Source organism: Oreochromis aureus, linkage group 11, assembly GCF_013358895.1.
Source record: "Oreochromis aureus strain Israel breed Guangdong linkage group 11, ZZ_aureus, whole genome shotgun sequence".
Lineage (NCBI taxonomy): Eukaryota > Metazoa > Chordata > Actinopteri > Cichliformes > Cichlidae > Oreochromis > Oreochromis aureus.
The window spans coordinates 18,660,953-18,680,398 of record NC_052952.1 but is presented as its reverse complement, the minus strand read 5'-3'; the positions used below and the strand labels follow the sequence as shown (position 1 = coordinate 18,680,398).

Below are 19,446 nucleotides of genomic sequence, written 5' to 3'. Positions count from 1 at the left end.
ATTTTTATCTTCTATGAGGCACTATGAGAGTGTGAATCAAATAAGCGCTCTTAAAAATACATGCATTGTTATATAACGCAATACGAAGAAAAAAGAGTTTATTTCAAGACTGATTTAAAAATAAATAATGTAAGCAAGTTTGTAGTTACAGCAGACAAATCTGCCTCACCATGAAAACAAGCCTAAAAGTTTATTTTTATGGGGAACAGGTTCCAATAAGATTATCTTACTGGAACTAAAGAAAAAAAGTTTTGTTTTGGTTTGTTTTTTTTTAGGATTCAGTAACCATCCTTCAAAGCAAGTTTTATCATAAATCAGAAAAATAAACAGTCTCCATCAATGTTTTCCCCCCTTCACTTGTCTGCATCATCTGGCTGTAGGAGCACAAACTGCTTATCAGAGTTTGTTTGTAGTTATACATGACTGGGAATGATAAGGAAGTTATAAAAAGGAAAGAAAATGAAGTTTTTCACCACAGGCCAAGGTGAAATGGACCAGTGGAGGAAAAAAAAAGAAGAGGAGGAGGACGCGGGGGATGGGATCTGAGGTCGTTTGAGCGAGGTCTATTTGAGAGTTGTTGCGGTTCTTGGCAGGGACACATTAAACAACACCAAAACTGCAGCATATCATGAAATCCATCCCCTCCGCCTGCCCTCAGGTCTGGAGAGGTCAGACGGAGATGCTGGCAGCAACTGGGAGCGAGGTGTTAATCCCTCCCTCCATTGTCAGAGGGACCACATCAGAGCGACTGCACCCTCCTACTACACTTCCCTTATTCACTGTGCTGTGGTTTGTATTTCGCTGGAGGTCCACAGGTCAGTTTTACCACCCACCTCCCCCATCCCAACCCTACTGAATTGTACCTCATAGAGGCGTTTATGGGGAGGCTGACAGGATGTTCGGCCCACCAGGAGATCAAAGTCACTTGAAGTAAATGCGCTCTTGCTTGCTGTGACCTTTTCAACTGTTTTAGGGTTAACATCACAGACGCATGCAAGGCTGGGATTATGGAGGAGCTGGATGAGCTACATTGTGGCAGCAGATCAGTTTCCTTCCTCCTGGGGTTCACAAACACACACACATACAAACACACACACACACACACAATCAGAGCTCATTTTTCAGCCCTATCATCTGATCAACCTCAGGTGCTGTTGTTTCACTGAAAATAAGACGATTGAAAGTAAGCATCGGGAAGGAGCATTACAACTTCTCACACTGAGAGCAAACAGAAACAATAATGTCTTTAAAGTTACAAGGAGCTGGACGTTTCGTTTACTAGAGCAATGCCACTACTTAATAACAGTGGGAAAGAGAAATGGATCAAGTCCTACTGCAACACAGTGTTGATTTTCACACGTGGCGTTTCTTACGGATCACTTTGAATCTGAATGATTTCAACACCAAAATTAAAATGCATAAAATACAGCACGACTCAAAAGTGCTTTAGATGGAGGATCGTGACTGCAATGACTGTGAAGACGTGCATCTAAAACTGATGAATTCAAAGTCTCTGAGAGTTACTGCATAGTTGTGTGAAATAATGCATTCGCCCTGGTTAGAGCAAAACGTCATAAACTGATATCAGTATTTTGCAAGACAATGCACAGCTTATAAATTTATCCTTATGTAACTGCTGTGTAAATATGATTTTTAGACAGTCTGAACCCATTGAATCAAACAGTGGAGAAAAAAGGTTGAAATGAGAAGTAAACATTTCATTTCAAATATAGTTTCCTTTATATTTCTTATGCATTTATTCAGAGAATCTCTGACAACTAGTCATTTTATGTGTGCAACATATTATGGGTATTGCTTTCACCCAGATAGTTCCCTTTGTCTTTCTCCCATTAATGACACTGCAAAACATCGACTTTGTTCCAACCGCAGTATTACAAAAAAAAAAAAAAAGAAAGAAAGAAAAAAGAAAAAGGAAAAAAAAAAGCTGGCAGGAAGTGAATTCCTCTAAAACTCACTGACAGACTTTCTACACACATGTTTCAGATGTTCTCAGTACTTCAGTACTTCATAAGCGGTTTTACAATACCAGCACAGTCAACAGTTCATCGAATCCGCGTCTGAGTCACAGTGGAGTAGAAAAGTGTGTTCAAAATGGATCAGCAGGGACAACAAATCTGACATATAGTGATTTTAGATTCAGTGTTTATACAAGGCCTTAGATGAAAAAGGCACTTTTGAGCTCAAATAAAACAGGAATACAGTCATATGGTGAACAGAGTAGCAACAAAACCATTCCAGAAGAATTTATAAAAGCCTTAACGCTATTATGAATAAGGCAACAGAAGGCCCTGCATTTGAGGTTCATTGCATCCAAGCTCCACATAGTTAAAAAATGAATATACTTCACATACTTGACCATTAAAGCAGTTATTGCTTTAATTGTAACAGTCTTACATTACCTAGAGCCTTAAGGAATGCAGAGATTATAAAATGTGGTATCCTGGTGTATTTCTGGTGCAAGGATAAGGATCTTTCAACCACTAAACATTATAAAACAGCATTAAGTACACTAGTCTTGTTACCCCGTGTCTCTCTTTACAAAATCCGACCTTTTGTGGTATTACCAGTATTGCAATTTGGGAATCTCAAGCAACATCTACTGTAGTTGTTTTTCAAGTTTTCAGGAGTTTTAAGAAGTTGCCATTGCCAAAGAACGGCTTTGGGACATTCAACAGTACAGGGATTGTAGCTGTGTCTCCAACAATAAAGGAGAAAAACATGGAGCCCGGGGAGTTCACAGCACGACTCGTCTTTGCGTCTGAGGCTGAATGTGGATCAGAGTGAGTCAGTCCCCTGAAATATGACTCAGAGCATATACAGTTCGACAGCAGTCCACAACCCCAAACGCGGTGCTCTTCTCCATACACAAAACAAGGCCACTCTTTGGAATGATGCTGATTAAAAACAGTGTAACCATCAATGAAATATGCAATAAAATATAAAACCATTTAAGAGTAGAAAGTGCTCAGTGTATAGTTGCTCTCTCAGAGAGATAAGTGGCTGGCTGGAGAGCATAGTTTACTATTCTTTACAGTTTGTAAAGGACAGGAGGCTTTGTTGAGTCTCGCGAGCGCGTGACGATGCATCCTAGAGAGACCTCAGGGTTCCTCCCGACTGTCGCTCGTCTCATTTGCCAGCATTCTCTGTGGGATTGTACTCAGTTTCACCTGACGACACCTGAGAGATGCGGCGCGTGGAGCCCCACAGGCGACGGGAGAATTGTCCTGAGCGAACCTGAAAGGAGGAGGGCCAGCACGTTAATCTTCACTTCTAAAGAGGCTCGATTATCATAAGAAAAACCTTGTTTTCAGCAAATATTTAGCATACAAGAGCCTCCTTCCCACACCCCCCACTCTCTCACATCTGACAGTTACCACTCCTGCTCTCACCTCCTCTGGTTTCCCAGCCCCCACCACAATTAACTTCCCGTCTTCTAGTCCCACTAGGATGTGGCTGCACTCTTTGGTGACAGACACACTTCTCACAGTGACTCTCAAAGCCAGGGGTGTCACCAAAGCATCCAGGCTGCAAAAGAGGGAAGCGTTAGAACCAAACATTTTTTGCTCTGAAGTTTTGTGCAAACGCTATAAATTAGCAGCCTTTAAATTAACATTGCACTGGGTTCTTTATCTCTTTACCTGTATAAGTCCCGAATGTGGAGGTTGCCTTGCATAGTTCCCAGGATGACATATTCAGACACCAGGTGGAGTGCAGTCACCTGCTCCTCCATGGTGAAAGAAGACAGCAGACAGCCGTTCACTGAGTAAACATGAATGGAGTACTTGCCCTGCAGGAATAAGCAGTATTTGGATAGTGACATAAGCGGAAAGAAAAAAGGAGCCGTACATTCAAATGCATTAGGAAATATATGTTTACTGGACATGCCTTCCTGTTGGAGCGTTCCTCCAGAGACGTCTGTACCACAATGTGGCCTTCCATTCCCACCTGTAGCCCGGAGATTTGGGCGGGTATGCAGCTTTCGTTAGGGGGCCGCAATGTTCGCAGGAACTGGCCTCGTCGGACTGTGTGCACTATCACAGTTCCATCCTGGCACACAGGAAGCACAAGCAGAGCTTCATTAAAGATCCAACAGCACTTCAAGCTTAAACCTGTCATCTTGTCATCCTGCGATTTGACAACTCTTGGCATAAGAAGTCAAATTTAAGTTCCTATAATAAGAGCTGAGAATTACAAACCTGAATTTTCTGTTTGCCCCCTGAGGATTTGATGCTATTTATTTATATAAAAGTTTGAGGGGCAGCTTGGCGTGACACCTTCTGTGCACTCTACTCAAAAAAACTGAGTATTTTCAGAAGTGAGAACACATCTGAAGCATACTATCTTCTGTTGTATGCTACATGTGCAAAAGATCAACACTGGGCCGCAGCCTGGCTTGATTTTCTCAACGTTGCCTGGACTTCATGTGTGAAACAGATCTAGATAATTTAATAATGAGGTACTTTGGAGATTTAAAAAAAATCGCTGACATAACATCTTTAAATTTCTCTCTTAAATAGCAGAATAAGTACTTTTATTTCATCTTTAACACGTCTAAGTTTAACATCTCTGACCTTTGATCCTGAGACAGCCATGTCCAGTTCAGTGCTGATGGCCACACAGGTTACCTCCTGGTCATGCCCACAGAGAATCTGTACTGGCCGGGAAGACAAGCCGCTGGAGAAACCACCCTGAATGACAAGAAAAAAGAGAGAATCTTTGCATGAAGGCTTCATTTTGACCACAGCTGCTTCTTAGTGCAATTTACAACTGTTGCATGTGAGTAAGGCTAAACGTAAAGATGATCACCTGCTGTAGAACCTGCCACACTATACATGATGTGTCCCTAGAACCAGAGATGAGGTAGATGCCACAGAGATCCAGAGCCAAGCAAGTAACAACGTCTGCGAAGAACACACAGAAATACAGATAAATGCGCAACAATACAAAATACAAATATTCCTTTAAGACAGACAACCATCAGAACTCACCGACGTGCCGGCAGATCCTTCCAACCAGCTTGCCTTTCGCCAGCTGGGTGACGCGGAGACTGCAATCCCAGTGTCCCCCGCTGAACAGCAGGCGACCATCGTTTGACACGACCAGCACCTGAGCGCTGATGTCGACCCCAGGAGCGAAAGGTCCGCTCAAGAAACGCTGAGTTCTGGGACACAAAGCGGGATCGGAAAAGATCAAAGCGACTTCAAAACAAACAACAAGAGCGAGCTGTGGCCTAAATGCGGAAGATTTATAATGTGCCATAAAACTGTCACGACTTCTGCAGATTACAACCTGTGTGAAAGAAAATGTTCAAATGGTTTTTATCGTTATTTATTTCCTGTTTCCTGATCCATGGAAACGATAAGCTGAAAACAAGATCCAGAAAAGCAAATTTCAACAAATTAAAAAGAACTCTGAATCATCACGGACGAGGACAGACAGATGTTATGCTTCCATCCAGCTGTCAGGAATTTTCTTTATCCTGGGAAATGCTGCAATGAAAAAAGAGGTTTTGAACTCATTGGAGTGCAAAACATTTAAATTTGAGCACAAAGTACCCAAAGTAATCTTGTCACTGTTTCTGTAGAGTCAGATAAGGATCCCGTACTTCAGAGGTTCTTCTCAGAAAAGAAAAGGAAAAACATCTGCAGGGTAGTGTGATTTCTTCTGCCATCAGCTTTTAAATAGAGCTCTTTTACTGCTTGCCACACCTGCCTCTAGAGTCCTGCAATTGGGCCCTTATCAGGACATTATTACGTGTAATTTACGAACACTTTTCTCCCTGGAAAATGGAGTTCCCATGGGTGTATTATTTGTGAAGGCACTCACTTAGGATTATTCATCGTGGGGTCTTTAGAGAAGGTGAAGTAGTTGGCGATGTTTTTGTCGTACGGCAGCCAGTTGTGTGTCCCTATTAACCCGTTGGAACTGACAGTCACCTACAGAGGAAAAATCATCTTAATGCAAAAGTTACACCAGCCTCTCCTCTACTATCTAACACGAATGTCTTACTGTTGCTACTGCCTGGGTTTAGTTATGAATTTGGTCCTTACCAGTATATCTGAGCCCTGGGTGATGGAGCGGGTCTGGGTCTTTGGTACCACAGCTTGGACCACAGGAAAGCCATCACTTACCACCTGAGGCACACACAAAAGCACAGGTATAAACACATGCACATACACAAACATGACTTAATTTTCATTATTTGAGTTGAGGAATGAGTTTAAAAGGATTTTAGGCCGTACCTCCTTAAATGGCCGGAGTTTTTGGATATGTTCAAAGATATTCAGGGGGAGAGTGTCCAGACGGGCCTGCCGCCTTGATGCGTTCTCAGCTGACATGCGAGGAGGATGAGGCTCCTGATTGGACACAAATGTGTTATAACACTGCCGCTGTTTTTTTTTTTTAAACAAAAAGTCAGATTATTATTTATCTTGAACAAAGCTGTGAAATATTTTGAGTGTACCTTAAGGAGCTGACAAGGTGTCTGCCCAAAGTTGCTGATGATGCCTTCCAAGGCCTTGCGCTCATTCTCATTGGCTATTGCATCCAGATCTACTGCACCTGCACAGAGGTCAAGAAAAATGTAAGAAAGAGCCACAACCAAGAAAACAGAATAACAATTAATGCCGAGTAAAGTTTCCTTTTTTTCCCCTGTTGTTTATTCTAGCCTTACCCTCATAAGTACAGTAGTAGAAGACATTGAGGGCATTCACTGCCTCCTCGCCTCTCTGCTTATAACCAAAGATCAGGTCAATCCACTCATGGAGGTGATTGGACACGTACTCAGACTCCTAGAGTTTAAGATAAAAGAAATTACCTTCTTTAGCAGTTTCCTTAACAAAATATTCTCACAAGTAAATGCATGAGTAAGTTTTAGAGACACAGGATGTTTGTGTTGACTCACCAGGGCTTTCTTGTGTTTTCTGATAAAGTCTTCCCTTGATGTGGCCCAGCGAGGCAGCACAACATCTGTCACTGGCTCCTGAGATATCTGTAACTGGCCTAGGTCAAAGCCTATAACAGTCATGCAGCAGCTCCGAGTTAATATTTTTAATCTTTAAGCATTTATTTGACAATATAAATGTGACAATAATTCACATTCACATCACACACACACAAAATTTGCTTTAAAAAAAAAAATATATATATATATATATATATGAGCACTCTTTACCGTTCATATTCTGCAGGAATTCTGGGAAGTAAAAGAACTCGGGGATGAGCTCTTTGACATCAGCTGGACTCTCCATGCGAGCCTGCCAGGCTGCTGCCACCGAGTGGAACTGTCTGTCAGCGCAGTCAAACCTAAACAGTGGCAACAAAGACCAGTATGAGAAAACAAGATTCCAGGAAACTCAAGAAACTCCTGAACTAATCAGCACTCCCACCCACTTTCCACTCTGTAGCTGGATATGCAGGGTGGTGAATGGCTCCATGCGGATCATGTAGTGCATGACTCCTGCTGCATTAGAGTAGTGTGTGCCATAGTGGAATTTGTCAATGGTGCCTGTTGGGTCCTCAAAGCTCTCATATCTAAAGAATAAAGAAAAATATTTCCACAAATTATTTATATTATCGATTCAGGTGGTAACACGGGAACTGCTTCAAGACATTTGATGGTCTGAGACCGTTCATTTAGAGCAAACACACACTGCAATATACCCACTTCTCTCTGACATTCTGTGCATGACGTGGGTTGACCACACCGATGGGTTTGGATAAATCCCTGAACACTGCAGGGTCCTCCAGATCCAGAACAGTAGAGGTGTAGTCGCACAAGACCCAGGGAAACTGAAGAGAAACAAAAACACACAACTCACTGTAGCATTTGCTCACACTGAAAGTGCAAACTCTTTGGTGATAGCACTGACAGCAGATACAAGTGCCAAACCGCGTCAGGATGAATGCACCACACTTACCACAGGATACTGCGACAGGTCGTTGTAAGTGCGTCCAGCAATGGTGTTCAGTTGCATCAAATACTCAAAATTGGAGATCTCTCTGCATACCCATTTCTGTTAACATCAATATTGGACTGGTCAGAAACATGAACATGACTGATGATCTTTGTCTGAAGAATGTCTGAAGAAATGATATGAATTAAGACCTGTGTGAGCCCAGATGCCTTCAGCAGCTCTTGGGGAGAGCGGGAGCCAAAGTAAAACAGGTTTGGAGGCCGCAGACCGAGTATCCTAGAATAGACTTTGTTTCGTACCTGAAAGGTGAGAGATTGAGAATCTTAGAGCGCACAGAAGCCACAGTTTCATAACTTCAAAAGCACAGACTTCACTGAAACTAAACAGCAGAAGCTCTTTAGTTTCAATTATGGCTGCAGCTTCCTGAGGAGTTCAATTTAAGTCAGGCGTCACCTTCTTTTTGAAGTTGATGAAGTAGTGAGCCTGGTCGATGAAGAAAAGCTCCAATGCAGACCTTCGCAGGTTGTAGCGCCTCAAATGAACCTCTCTGAGCTGTGACAGAGGTCTCTTGAAATCAAACCCAATTCCTGGGGGGGGGGGGCACATTTATAAGTCAGCTCATCTAGGACACTTTGAAGAATGATAAGACCTAATAAGGTGCTTTGTTTTGGGGGTTTTTTCACAGTGGCAAAGATTTCTCACCCTCCTCTGTCTCCTCTTTCTCACTGCTGCCGTCATAGAAGTACAAGTGATGTGTGGTAACCTCCAGACGACCGGGAACAACTGCCACGATGGTGATGAGCTCACAGTCTTCAGACAGAACCAGCTTTTCTTTCTGGCTCTCGTCTTCTCCCTCCGCCCTGCAAGCATTGAAAAAAAGTACAGCTTCAGTGGATGTCTGTACTTTACATGTTTTAATACTGAAACCTGCTGCGGCAGGTGGCATTAGCTCTGCAGAACTCACGTCTTATCCCAAAAGAGAAGGTCCTCTTCTCCTAACTGATCGTCCTCCATGTCGCTTACTTTCGCTTCCTTAGCAACAGCCAGTGGGAGGGGTTCGGAGCCACGGGGGCTTTCAGCTCCTGATAATCACAGAAATATGGCAACGTGGTCAGTGCAGCTTTGTACTTTGAGAAAAAACACTCACGTGCTTACAATCTGTGGCATACCCATATTATCCCGCAGGGCGCTGGCCTCGCTGTGTGGATCGTAGTTATAGTTGGGCACAAGTTTGAGGCGCATCTTTGAATAAGTCTCTGCATTGGACAATTTCCATTTTACTTCTGGCTGAACTCTGGGATCAAAGACAAAAGTACACATCAGCACAGTAACAACTTAGTCTTAAAAATCCAGAGCTAAACATAATATCTTGATCAGAGCTGAGAGAAGCTGTCGTACCTGTTGGCCCATGCTCCTCTCTCACAGGTCAAAAGCCTGCGGAGAGACTTCCAGTGCAGCCACACCACCCCCTGCTGGCTGGAGCTCTGCTTCTGCCAAATGAGGTACCTGTTGTTCTCAGTCCTCGCTCGCTTCATGTAGGGATCCACTATCGCCTCCTGTTTTTACAGGCACATGCATGAAGGAAATGATGGGAAACTGTATTTCGGCAGTTTGCAGTGTGAAGGTCGTAAGGTCTTAACCTGAAATTTGGATTTGCTGTCAGATCTTTCTTTTTCCTGTTTAAAGGCTGTACTCATCAGGTCATCGAAGCACGAGTTCCAGAAATTGGACATGATGTCATGGCTCCTCCCAAACGTGTCCAGCTCATACTGCTCCATGGTGGGCTGAACCTAGAGGCACATTTGAAGTAAGTATAATGAGTTTATAAAGCACATTTAAACGCAGCTTAAACAGAACAAAAGCTGTCTCTGTACTACAAAAGGCTCTGAAGCCAGACGGAAAGGATTCCAATATGCTATAAGATGGGACAAAAACACTCTGGACCGCAGCATGTTTAAAACACAGAGAGACAGTGTCAGAGTTTATGCAGAAATTAATGATACTCTGGTATTGTCTCCCAGCTCGGACACTGTTTTTGAACTGGTTAATAAAAGCAAATAAACTGATTTCACATGGTCACACAGATTTTTGAGCCAGCACACTGGTCATCTTCGAAAAGTCAGAAATTAATCAAGCTAACACTCAGTCATTCAAACTAAATATCAAATATCATTCCAATTAAAGAGCTTGCACATTAACCATGACAGGAACATAAAAAATCATTTTGGTCATTCAGTAAAAGGACTAGATGTTACAATCCCTGATTCATTGCTTTAAATGGAGAAAATCTTGTCATGAGGAAAGGCAGCCCAGAAACTTTACCAGCGGCACACGTCGTTGTGTGCCTCGACCTTCGGCCTTGGTCCTTTACCAAAGCTAATCTGCCATTTTTCCTTGGTTAGGTTTAGGGATTAGAGATCTGATCTACATTATCGTATTAAAATTTGGGACACATCGTCAGTAGTGGACCTTGGATTCATCGGGCCTTTCGCCCGTTATCACTAGACACCCTCATCCAAGGAGGCCCTGCCAGGGTTGATCAGGCCCCGGAGTGTGTCACTGGTTTATGTTAAATTGTTATTTCTTCTTTCTTCTGTTTAGTTTTCTATACTTTATTTTCTTCTATCTATTCTCCCAGCTCGGACACTGTTTTTGAACTGGTTAATAAAAGCAAATAAGCAATCTGATTTCATTTTTGAGCCAGCACACTGGTCATCTTTGAGAAGTCAAAAATTAATCAAGTCAGTCATTCAAACTAAATATCAAATATCATTCCAGTTAAAGAGCTTGCACATTAACCATGACAGGAACATAAAAAATCATTTTGGTCAGGACCAATATTGTTTTATTTAGGGCAGCTGTGGCATAAACCTTATGTCGTTTGGTGGTCTAATAAACCCGTTAAGCACTGCGTATTGAGATTCTTACTGCTTTAACGCTAAATGCTAAAACTGTAAGCACATTTACAACAAACTGTTCTAAAAATAAACTGAAAACACACTAAGACAGACGGTATGTGATCGCTTTCTGCATGAAAAAAGCGCCCTGGAAGTTTCATGTTAGCCAAAGTTATGCCATACTGGTTAATGTATTGCGGGATCCGTATACATAAGTAATCTAAACGAAACAGATTTATGAACACGCACTGTCACGCAGCACAATGATAAATCAATGCTGAGCTCAGTGTGGAGTGTGTCTGTTTGGCATCAGTTCATGAAATATTTAAGGTGCGAGTACAAGCATAAACTAAGCTCTGCCTAAAATACCAGGCAACATTAGGGAGTTTAAGATTGTCTTTTCATTTTTCTAAACTTGTGATAGCTTTTCTTTTTTTTTTAAACTTTGCATTAGATTTCTCAGTTACTCAGCGGGAGGTAACTGGTAAAGCCTGAAAATAAAACCGCAAATATTCCTAACGTACACAAACCTGACAAAGAACAGAGGCAGGCGTATCAGAGAGTGCACGCTTTATTAAACGTGCTTAGTGAGGAGAACAAGTTCTCGAGACTCCCTAAACAAAAGATAAATGGCATCTATTTTTAAATGCCCCATTTCAGCTGACACTGACCTGCTGCTGGTAAAAGCCTTGCCACTCCAGTGTTTGACAATAAGCCTTCAGGTCCTGGGCGAAGGTGGTGCTGCCGTTGGTGATGGGCAGGTTGGGCAGGAGCTTCTGGAGGTTGACGGGGTCGGCGTGCTGGTCAAGTAGCGTACGCACGATGGGCACAAGGTGGGAAAAAGTCTCTGGCTGTCCGTAGTTGGTGTTGTCCATTGCACCACCAGGCCACAAGGGGGAACCGATCCGCCCCAACAAGAAGCACACCTCTTCCCAGCTCAGGCAGAGCACAGTCTGAAGAAGGCTGTGGAGCTTAAGATAGGCCATCTCACTCACCTGATGAGGGGAAACAGGCACATAAATCTCAGAAAGAAAAAAATAACACTAATTTATTATTATAGACACTGATATAACACACAAAAAAATGTATTTAATTGAGAAGTTAAAAAGAAACTGGTTTAAAAGTCCCTCAAAGTCACACTTAAGTACATAGTTTGAGCAAATATCCATGGCTACCTCCAAACACCTGATTTATTTTAATTTCTTTAACAGACCCAAAGTTGTGATGTATGTCAAAGTGCAATTAAGTTAATATATCTTTAAAGTGACAAAAGGGGGAGTTGCACTACTTATGAGATGAATGAAACCAGCAGCATGTAATGGAAAGCCTTATGGTCAGTTCATTTAACACTGCTCTCTCTATCCTACAGCGAGAACGGCCACAACAGCCGTCATAACTCAGAGAGAAGCTGCCCTTTCATACAGAACACTCCCTAAAAAGTATGACTGCAATGTCTTTGAACAGAAAGCCATAGAAGGCCTGGTATTTAAAAACTATCTTTATCTGGGTTCACTTATCATGTTAGGGACTGTAAACCTTTACAGTTCTGCAAAATTCAATGTTGCAGGTGTTTGTGTTGTAAAAGGCATGCATGGTGAAAAGTATTTGACATATTTGGTTGGTGCGCTGGGTAGGTTGAGTCGTGGTTGCAGCTGACCGTCGGGTGCTGCTGTTGGATATATCCGGTGATGATACGCAGGCCGATCTGGGCCATTTCCTTCAGTTCAGTGTTTCCCGGGCTTCCAGGGGTGCTATGCCAGGCGTTTAACTTGTCCAGCAGGTTCACCACCCCTTCAAAGATCTGCAACAGAACAACAACATCTGTCAACAAAGAACTCAAGACAAAGCCTAGACCTGTTTCCACACCTTGCAGCATCTATAAAAATCCAAAGCCATTCAGTACAGCCTGATTTGAAAGGTTATTCAAATGCAAACTTCACACCCAACCATGCCTCTCCACCCTTCAGTAGAGCAAGGTCCACATTTAGTACATGGACTGGTTCTTATATAGTACTTTTCTAGTTTTCAGGCAAAGTCTGAGAATCTTTTTGGGAAACACTGATTTACTTTCTCGCTGAGCGTTAAATGAGAAAATCAATGGCTAACGTAGCTACATCGCAAGATAATAAAATCTCCCTTTAAAACAACAAAGGGTCAGTCATGACTCAGCATGGTGTCAGAGCAGGCTTTCTACCAATCACAGCCGTTCCTTGCTTGCTCTATCTACAAAGCAAGGTGTTTTGGGGTAAGCTACTGTGTATCCCTGTTTGATTCTGATGGGAGATGAGCACCTTGCACAGGAGTTGAGAAACACATTATACAGTACTTTGTAAAAAGGATCATGAAGGTGGAGACCATTTACAAATTTTATGACCGTTTCTTGGTCTTGGAGCAGTCACAGAAGCTGCCAGGCCACCTTTTTCCAAAAACCCCGTGCTAAGCTAAGCTAACATTACTGATCTGTACTAGCTTGAATTTTATTTTGAAATTCAACTAACAAATCATAGAAAGAGATTAAAATAAGCCACAAACATGAGGATATTCAGTAAGCTGATTATACTTAAATTGAGTACTTGTGCTTTGTGTTTAAAACTGAAGAATTTAGACTGATAAAGAGGATAAAATGTGACATTATTTGGGCTACAAATTGGCAGGTTTTATTAAGACCATATTTTTTCTCGGTGTATTGATTTATTTTGCTTATAGAACCATAAAATATTTAATCAAACTTTGTCATCAACTTTCTTTTGTCTTTGGTGTTTTTCACTTATGAGAGGTAAATACAGGCTTTCATTAATCCAACACTTATGAAAATCCCATATTGAATGAGTTGCTGTTACATGAATCAGCTAATATACCTTTTCACTCCACAGCGCGTGGTTGTTTGTACCCTCTGCAAACAGGAAGTCCTGCAGCAGCCTGAGGAGCCGAACGAGACTGGGACAGAAAGGCAGGAACGCTCCCTGGGCGTCCCTCAGGTCTGACAGTGATGACTCCAGCATCATCTCCAACAAGCTGATGCACAAAGCAGCAAACAGACTTTGACTAAATCACCGCATAACACGACGGTGCTTCTAGATATTTGCAATGAGGTTATACAGATGAAGGAGTGGTTTCGTTTGTTTTTTCAGCTACGAGACAGGCTCACTCCTGGTGCGTTTGTTCTCCAAGTCCGCGTAACTAACCTGCGTTTGATGTCATCGGGAGGGCGGACCAGCTGGCAGGAGGAGCCCAGTTTGGTGAGAACAGAAAATACCTGTCCTCGCTCTCTCCACACCACATCTTCCGCCCCCTCCGCTCCGCTGCCGCTCCACAGGACGGAGAACACAATGTTGGTTAGCAGGTTGCACAGCTCCTCCTCAGGGGTCTGCTGCAGTGTGAACAATAGCCGGTAAATGGAGCTCAAAAAAATCTCATCAGATATCATAGTCAAGGAACGAGATTTCAAAGCCTGGATTTAAATGCTAATTGCAATGAAACCCGCATTAGGGGAGCAGGCATACCTGTGGGTTGGACGTGTTGGAGATCGTGTCTCCAGTAGGAGGATCGGTCCCATAGCTGGTGTCATCCAGCACATTGGACAAACTGGAGCTCTTCCTTGGTCTGAGCGGTGGGAATGGTTTGTAGTGCTCTAGAGGGGATGGTGTGTTGGTCAGACTACCAGCAGGTGTGTGTGTGCCAGTCTCTCCCACACCTGGCAAATCCAAATCAAAAGGTGATGTACCGAAGGGGGAGAGCGGATGGTAGTCCCTTCCCTCTTCTTCATGGTGAGACGAGGCGATGTCAACCGGATTGGAGGTAGAGGATGAGTGGCTCCCCTGATCCACCGAGTCAAACGACTTGAAGTGCATGGAGTCTGTGAAGTTTTTCAACGGGCCTCCGCCTCCACTGGGAGGCGACTGCGATAAATCCGAGAAACCCTCAGAGATGTCCCGCTGTCCACCTTCATCCTCCTCGTCCTCATCCTCGATGTCCTGCGAGGTGCGGTAGTTCATGAAAATGTCTGTGCGTGTGTCCTCTATGACCATGGATTGCTCTCTGCGCAGAGGCGGCCGGTAGTTTGGTTCTGCTGGAGTGTGGTTGCTGGAGTCGGCAATGGTGGCGGCGTGGGCCTCATAGGACTCTTTCACATAGAGTTTGGTGAGAACATCCTGCCAGCCAGGCTGCTTCGCAAGCTGTTTCACGTAATCCTCATTGGAGTAGATCAGATGAAAGAGCTGGGGTAAAACACAACAAGAGCTTTTCATTACTGAGAATACATTTTTTGGAGGGAGAGGAGAAAAAAACAAAAGCCAGTTTTATAAGAGCACGACTTCTTAAGTAGACTGACCTTGCGACACACGTCCAGCCGGACAGTAAGTTCAGCTCGATGGGACAGGCAGGCCACAGCCAGGAGGTCTCTAAAACTAGGACTGGCATCTGTGGAGCAGCAGTTAATTCATCGGTTTCATCATTTCAAGCTTGTTTTAATGGAAGGAAGTTATTGCTGTTTATTCAGTTTGTTTGGCTAGTCGATTCAAGGCCGGGGTAGGCAATATCTTTTCAGCATCACTTTCAAACAGAAACCTGCAATAATTTTTCAGCATATTGTATCTGAGAAGATCTGGGAGACATGAAAAAGCAAGCTAGGAGAGTTGGGAGAGAGTTTCTTTTTTGGACTTCTGCCTGTTGCTCTTTTAGTCTTACATACATTTATGAACCTTTTGTGAAACATTCAATTTAATTCACTATTTTGTCATTATCAGAAACTTTTATAACTAATATTATATTATTTTCTCAAAGCATTACAAAAAACAGGACTGACCACTACACTTGATTTTGGGCTAAAGTGCAGCTTTCTTATCTGAACATCACATAAATGTGCTTTGTCATCCATTTTATCACAAAAGGAAAACTCTTGTTTTTGTATTACCTGTAGCGAGAACCTGCTCGTACAGACACCGGACAGTGGTCATGGTTACGGGAATGTTATCAAGATAGCAAACAAGGCCACGATAGCCAAAATCCTTCAGTTTAATGCGATGCTTGTTGCGCTCCGACACTCGCTCGCTCTTGAGGATCTTGTACAAAACCTAGAGGGTAACCACAGGGAAACTTTGAGAATCCCATTTTCACAGTTTACAGTACAATGGACATATCTGCTGTGTAATAAATTGCAATATGTTAAGCAGAGGTCCGGTGACTTGATCTCACCCTGAAGACCCTCTCTCTGGCCTCATCCCCAAAGCTTGGATTGAGCAGCAAACTGTACAGCTGCTCCACGCCCCACTCCAGCAGCACTGTCTGCACCTGCTCGCGAGGAGGGCTGCTCCTCAAGAGCTCATACAGCACATCCAAGGCCTTCACCACCTGAGTGAGAGAGACACAGGAAAGATGTGAAGGAGGAGGTTGATAAAGAGCCAAGAAATGTGGATTAGGGAGGGTAAAGTTTGAAGTTGCACGAAGAGCATTTCGAAAAGTGCAGAGATGCCAAAACAAGATATAAAGAAAAAGAGATTAGGAGTAAAATATTACACGGAAAAGGTCAAATGATAGCGATTTTAAACTCCCGAAATAAAAACAGCTGTAAAACATGCGAGTTATTACCTGCTGCTCCTCTCCTACAGTCAGAATGTAGGCAAGGACGCTGTGAAGCTCCTCTTGTGTAGGAGACTTAAGAAAATCTTTCAGCAAGGCGAAGAGAGAGGTTTGAATCGTCTGCTTCTCATCAGACAGAGAGCTGCCGTCTTTCTCCACACTGTGACCAAAGATATTTAAATGAATTAAATGAAATCCCATCTGAGGAACAACGTTTTGGTATCAAAGGGGAGTGAACAAAGCACAGATATTTACAATAACTTGATAAGAGTGATGAGTATTTTCAGTCATTTTTGAATACACTAATCATTATCCTAATGTGACCGTTCATCATCGTAACAGAAGGTTTACCTGTAGTACGTTCGAACGGTATCCAGTATGTACTGAACGCCGTACTTCCTCCTCATCCGCTGCTTGCTTTTGTTTATCACAGACTGCAGGTATTGTATGTGTGCTTCGGGAGACAAAGAATACTTTTGTCATCTTCTTTCAGGCTGACATTTAGAAATGTCAAACTAACATGCAAGATTGTGGTGAAGAGGAGCAGCAATTTATAACACGGGGCGTTGAAGTAGTGCGTCAGTCACTGATTTACTTTTAACCCGTCCCACAGCCTGAACTTGAGACATTAATGTATTCAGCCCCCACTCTGTTGTGCTTTAACCCTTCTCCTTCTCCTCCCACCATGTGCATATGTATAAAAAGGGGCACAAAAAGCTTCGGCAGACATTAAAAGGTTCACAGGTGCATTACTCCACAACAAGGGGCTGCTTGTGGCTTACCCAGACAAACAGCAAAGTGGCTTTTGGTCCAGATGCGGAAATTAAAGAGCAGGTGCTGGTAGAGATGCTGTAAGAGCAGACTGTTGCCCTCACTGACAACCTGCTCCAGCAGCAGCTGACATGCCATTAAAACATTCATGTCCATCATACTGCCTGAAACCTGCAGAAGAAACAAGCAGATAGAGGTTTGTATTAAAGTCCAGTTTGCTTTCATTTATCTGGATTTTTGGGAAAGAAGAAGGAGAAGAAGGAGGAGGAGGAGGAGGAGGAGGAGGAGGAGGAGGAGGAGGAGGAGGAGGAGGAGGAGAAGAAGGAGAAGAAGAAGGAGGAGGAGGATTGAACACATTAATATTATACATTTAAACATGCACTCACTGGCCACTTTATTAATTACTCCCGATTGTTAATGCAAGCATTTCAACCAGCCAATCACATGCCAGCAACTTAATGCATTTATACAAGTAGGAATGGTCAAGATGTCTAACTTGATTTAAGAAACTTTGAATGATACATGACTAAGAAAAGGAAACCGAGGCTACGATTTGCACAGGCTCACTAAAACTGGACAACAGCCTACCTGTAATGTTGCTGACCATGTCAATCCTTTCATGACCACAGTGTACCCATCTTTTGATGGCTGCTTCCATCAGGATAACATGCCATTTAACAAAATCTCAAATCAAACTGCTTTCTTGGGCATGACAACGAGCTCATTGTACTCAGACGGCCTCCACAGTCACCTGATCTCACCTCTGGGATGCGGTGGAACGGGATTGTCACATCATGGACGCGCAACCAACAAATCTGCAGCAACTGTGTGATACTATCATGTCAACAAGACCAACATATCTGAGGAATTCCAGCAGCTTGTTGAATCTATGCCACAAAGAATTAAGGCAAAAGGGACTCCAACCAGTAATAGGAAGGTGTGCCTAATGAAGTGGCTGGTTAGTGTATATGGCCAAGATGGCACTGAATGCGACACCTAGCTAGGTGCACTGAAGAATTACATCTGAGAATACTGTATGATGATGTCAAGTTCAGAGCTGAAACATACAGGAAGTTATCACTGACCCGAAGAAGAAAAAACACTACTGTGGCTGCTGAATCAGGACTATTGTAACTCTGAAACACGCCACATTAATCCGTGTTTAAAAAAAAAGAAAAGAAAAAAAAAGCTGTATTGTGTGATGCAAGACAATGGATGTTTTTGTTTAGCCCTTTTCAAACATGTAACATCGGGGGCTTTATCTGTTATTCAGACACAGATCAGTCTGACATTCAAGCTCATCGTGGCTTCATTCAGACATTTCCTCAAAAGTATGTGTGACACAGTACTTTTGCAACATGTGGAACATCAAACGACATATAATGCACCAGGATAGAGCTTTTTACCCATATACCACAACACTTTATAAAATATGCCACATCCTGTATGTACTTGTGCATCCATACTTTAGTAGAACAAACTAAATAAACTATAGCTTATACACGCTTAGTCTATGCAAAAGTTCACCTGTGTAAAGTTAAACACAAGAAGACTGTTCAAAATATTTAAAGCAGGAGATTCTGAGACTTTAGCAACACATGACACATGAGGCTAATGTTTCCCATGTCAGTGTGAAGAAAAAGTAAACACTACTTTGTCCTTAGATATCACTCAAAAAAAAAAAAAACCCCTTCCTGCGATTCAGCACTTTCTCAGGTCGTACAGCTGCTATCACCACTCTCATTCAAAGAGTGACTGTGCAGTCTAGCAAACTCCATACATTCCCCCCACATAATCATTTGATGCTGTCATTCTGAGAGAACCGCTGCTGTTTCGACAACACTAGACCCGTTTATTACACGGTGATTACGCTGCATCAATACAATGGAAAAGGTCAGATATTCACTTTCAGATGATAATCAGTTCTTCTCTCATTTAGTTCCCACTCGATGGAATGGGTAGGATGTGAGGGGAGCTTACTTTGCTGAGCATGGCTCCTATGATGCTCGGGCCGTGGCAGTGCAAGAGGCTCTCTTGATTAACGGGGTGTTGGCGAATCAAGTTTTTCACCATCAGCAGGAACGCAGCGATGCTGTTTCTCTCTAGTCTGCCCTCTGTGAGAAGAAAAATAGGGCAAATCATTTTTTCCGGTGTTACCGGCAGTCATCATTTCGCATTACCAGGCACTTTATTGACATTTTCTAATCTCAGGATGAGTCATCAGACATATGTCAGATTATATGTTTCATTTTGTTACATTTTTT

General features: G+C 42.8%; 1 protein-coding gene across 4 annotated transcripts in view; it reads right to left on the bottom strand.

The window, feature by feature from the left end:
• Positions 1 to 1,728: 1,728 nt before the first annotated feature.
• The window catches only part of nbeal2 (neurobeachin-like 2), a 33,648-nt gene continuing 15,930 nt past the window's right edge, over positions 1,729 to 19,446 (bottom strand). For 3 of the 4 annotated variants that reach the window (XM_039619585.1, XM_039619587.1, XM_031746269.2), the window contains 36 exons: positions 19,163 to 19,296; positions 17,194 to 17,353; positions 16,763 to 16,865; positions 16,421 to 16,571; positions 16,028 to 16,183; positions 15,747 to 15,906; positions 15,165 to 15,253; positions 14,338 to 15,051; positions 14,020 to 14,204; positions 13,693 to 13,849; positions 12,492 to 12,635; positions 11,506 to 11,829; positions 9,578 to 9,727; positions 9,336 to 9,493; positions 9,107 to 9,231; positions 8,902 to 9,019; positions 8,640 to 8,797; positions 8,391 to 8,524; positions 8,129 to 8,236; positions 7,941 to 8,036; positions 7,688 to 7,812; positions 7,414 to 7,554; positions 7,196 to 7,326; positions 6,926 to 7,035; positions 6,695 to 6,812; positions 6,485 to 6,582; positions 6,264 to 6,377; positions 6,072 to 6,155; positions 5,848 to 5,957; positions 5,010 to 5,182; positions 4,828 to 4,922; positions 4,593 to 4,709; positions 3,907 to 4,068; positions 3,660 to 3,808; positions 3,411 to 3,546; positions 1,729 to 3,255 (listed from right to left, as the gene is read on the bottom strand). In XM_039619585.1, coding sequence (XP_039475519.1) covers positions 3,148 to 3,255; positions 3,411 to 3,546; positions 3,660 to 3,808; positions 3,907 to 4,068; positions 4,593 to 4,709; positions 4,828 to 4,922; positions 5,010 to 5,182; positions 5,848 to 5,957; positions 6,072 to 6,155; positions 6,264 to 6,377; positions 6,485 to 6,582; positions 6,695 to 6,812; positions 6,926 to 7,035; positions 7,196 to 7,326; positions 7,414 to 7,554; positions 7,688 to 7,812; positions 7,941 to 8,036; positions 8,129 to 8,236; positions 8,391 to 8,524; positions 8,640 to 8,797; positions 8,902 to 9,019; positions 9,107 to 9,231; positions 9,336 to 9,493; positions 9,578 to 9,727; positions 11,506 to 11,829; positions 12,492 to 12,635; positions 13,693 to 13,849; positions 14,020 to 14,204; positions 14,338 to 15,051; positions 15,165 to 15,253; positions 15,747 to 15,906; positions 16,028 to 16,183; positions 16,421 to 16,571; positions 16,763 to 16,865; positions 17,194 to 17,353; positions 19,163 to 19,296 — 5,495 coding nt within the window. In that variant the 3' untranslated portion in view covers positions 1,729 to 3,147. The remainder of the gene's footprint in view (positions 3,256 to 3,410; positions 3,547 to 3,659; positions 3,809 to 3,906; positions 4,069 to 4,592; positions 4,710 to 4,827; positions 4,923 to 5,009; positions 5,183 to 5,847; positions 5,958 to 6,071; positions 6,156 to 6,263; positions 6,378 to 6,484; positions 6,583 to 6,694; positions 6,813 to 6,925; positions 7,036 to 7,195; positions 7,327 to 7,413; positions 7,555 to 7,687; positions 7,813 to 7,940; positions 8,037 to 8,128; positions 8,237 to 8,390; positions 8,525 to 8,639; positions 8,798 to 8,901; positions 9,020 to 9,106; positions 9,232 to 9,335; positions 9,494 to 9,577; positions 9,728 to 11,505; positions 11,830 to 12,491; positions 12,636 to 13,692; positions 13,850 to 14,019; positions 14,205 to 14,337; positions 15,052 to 15,164; positions 15,254 to 15,746; positions 15,907 to 16,027; positions 16,184 to 16,420; positions 16,572 to 16,762; positions 16,866 to 17,193; positions 17,354 to 19,162; positions 19,297 to 19,446) is intronic. The other variant, XM_039619586.1, reaches the window with a different exon arrangement.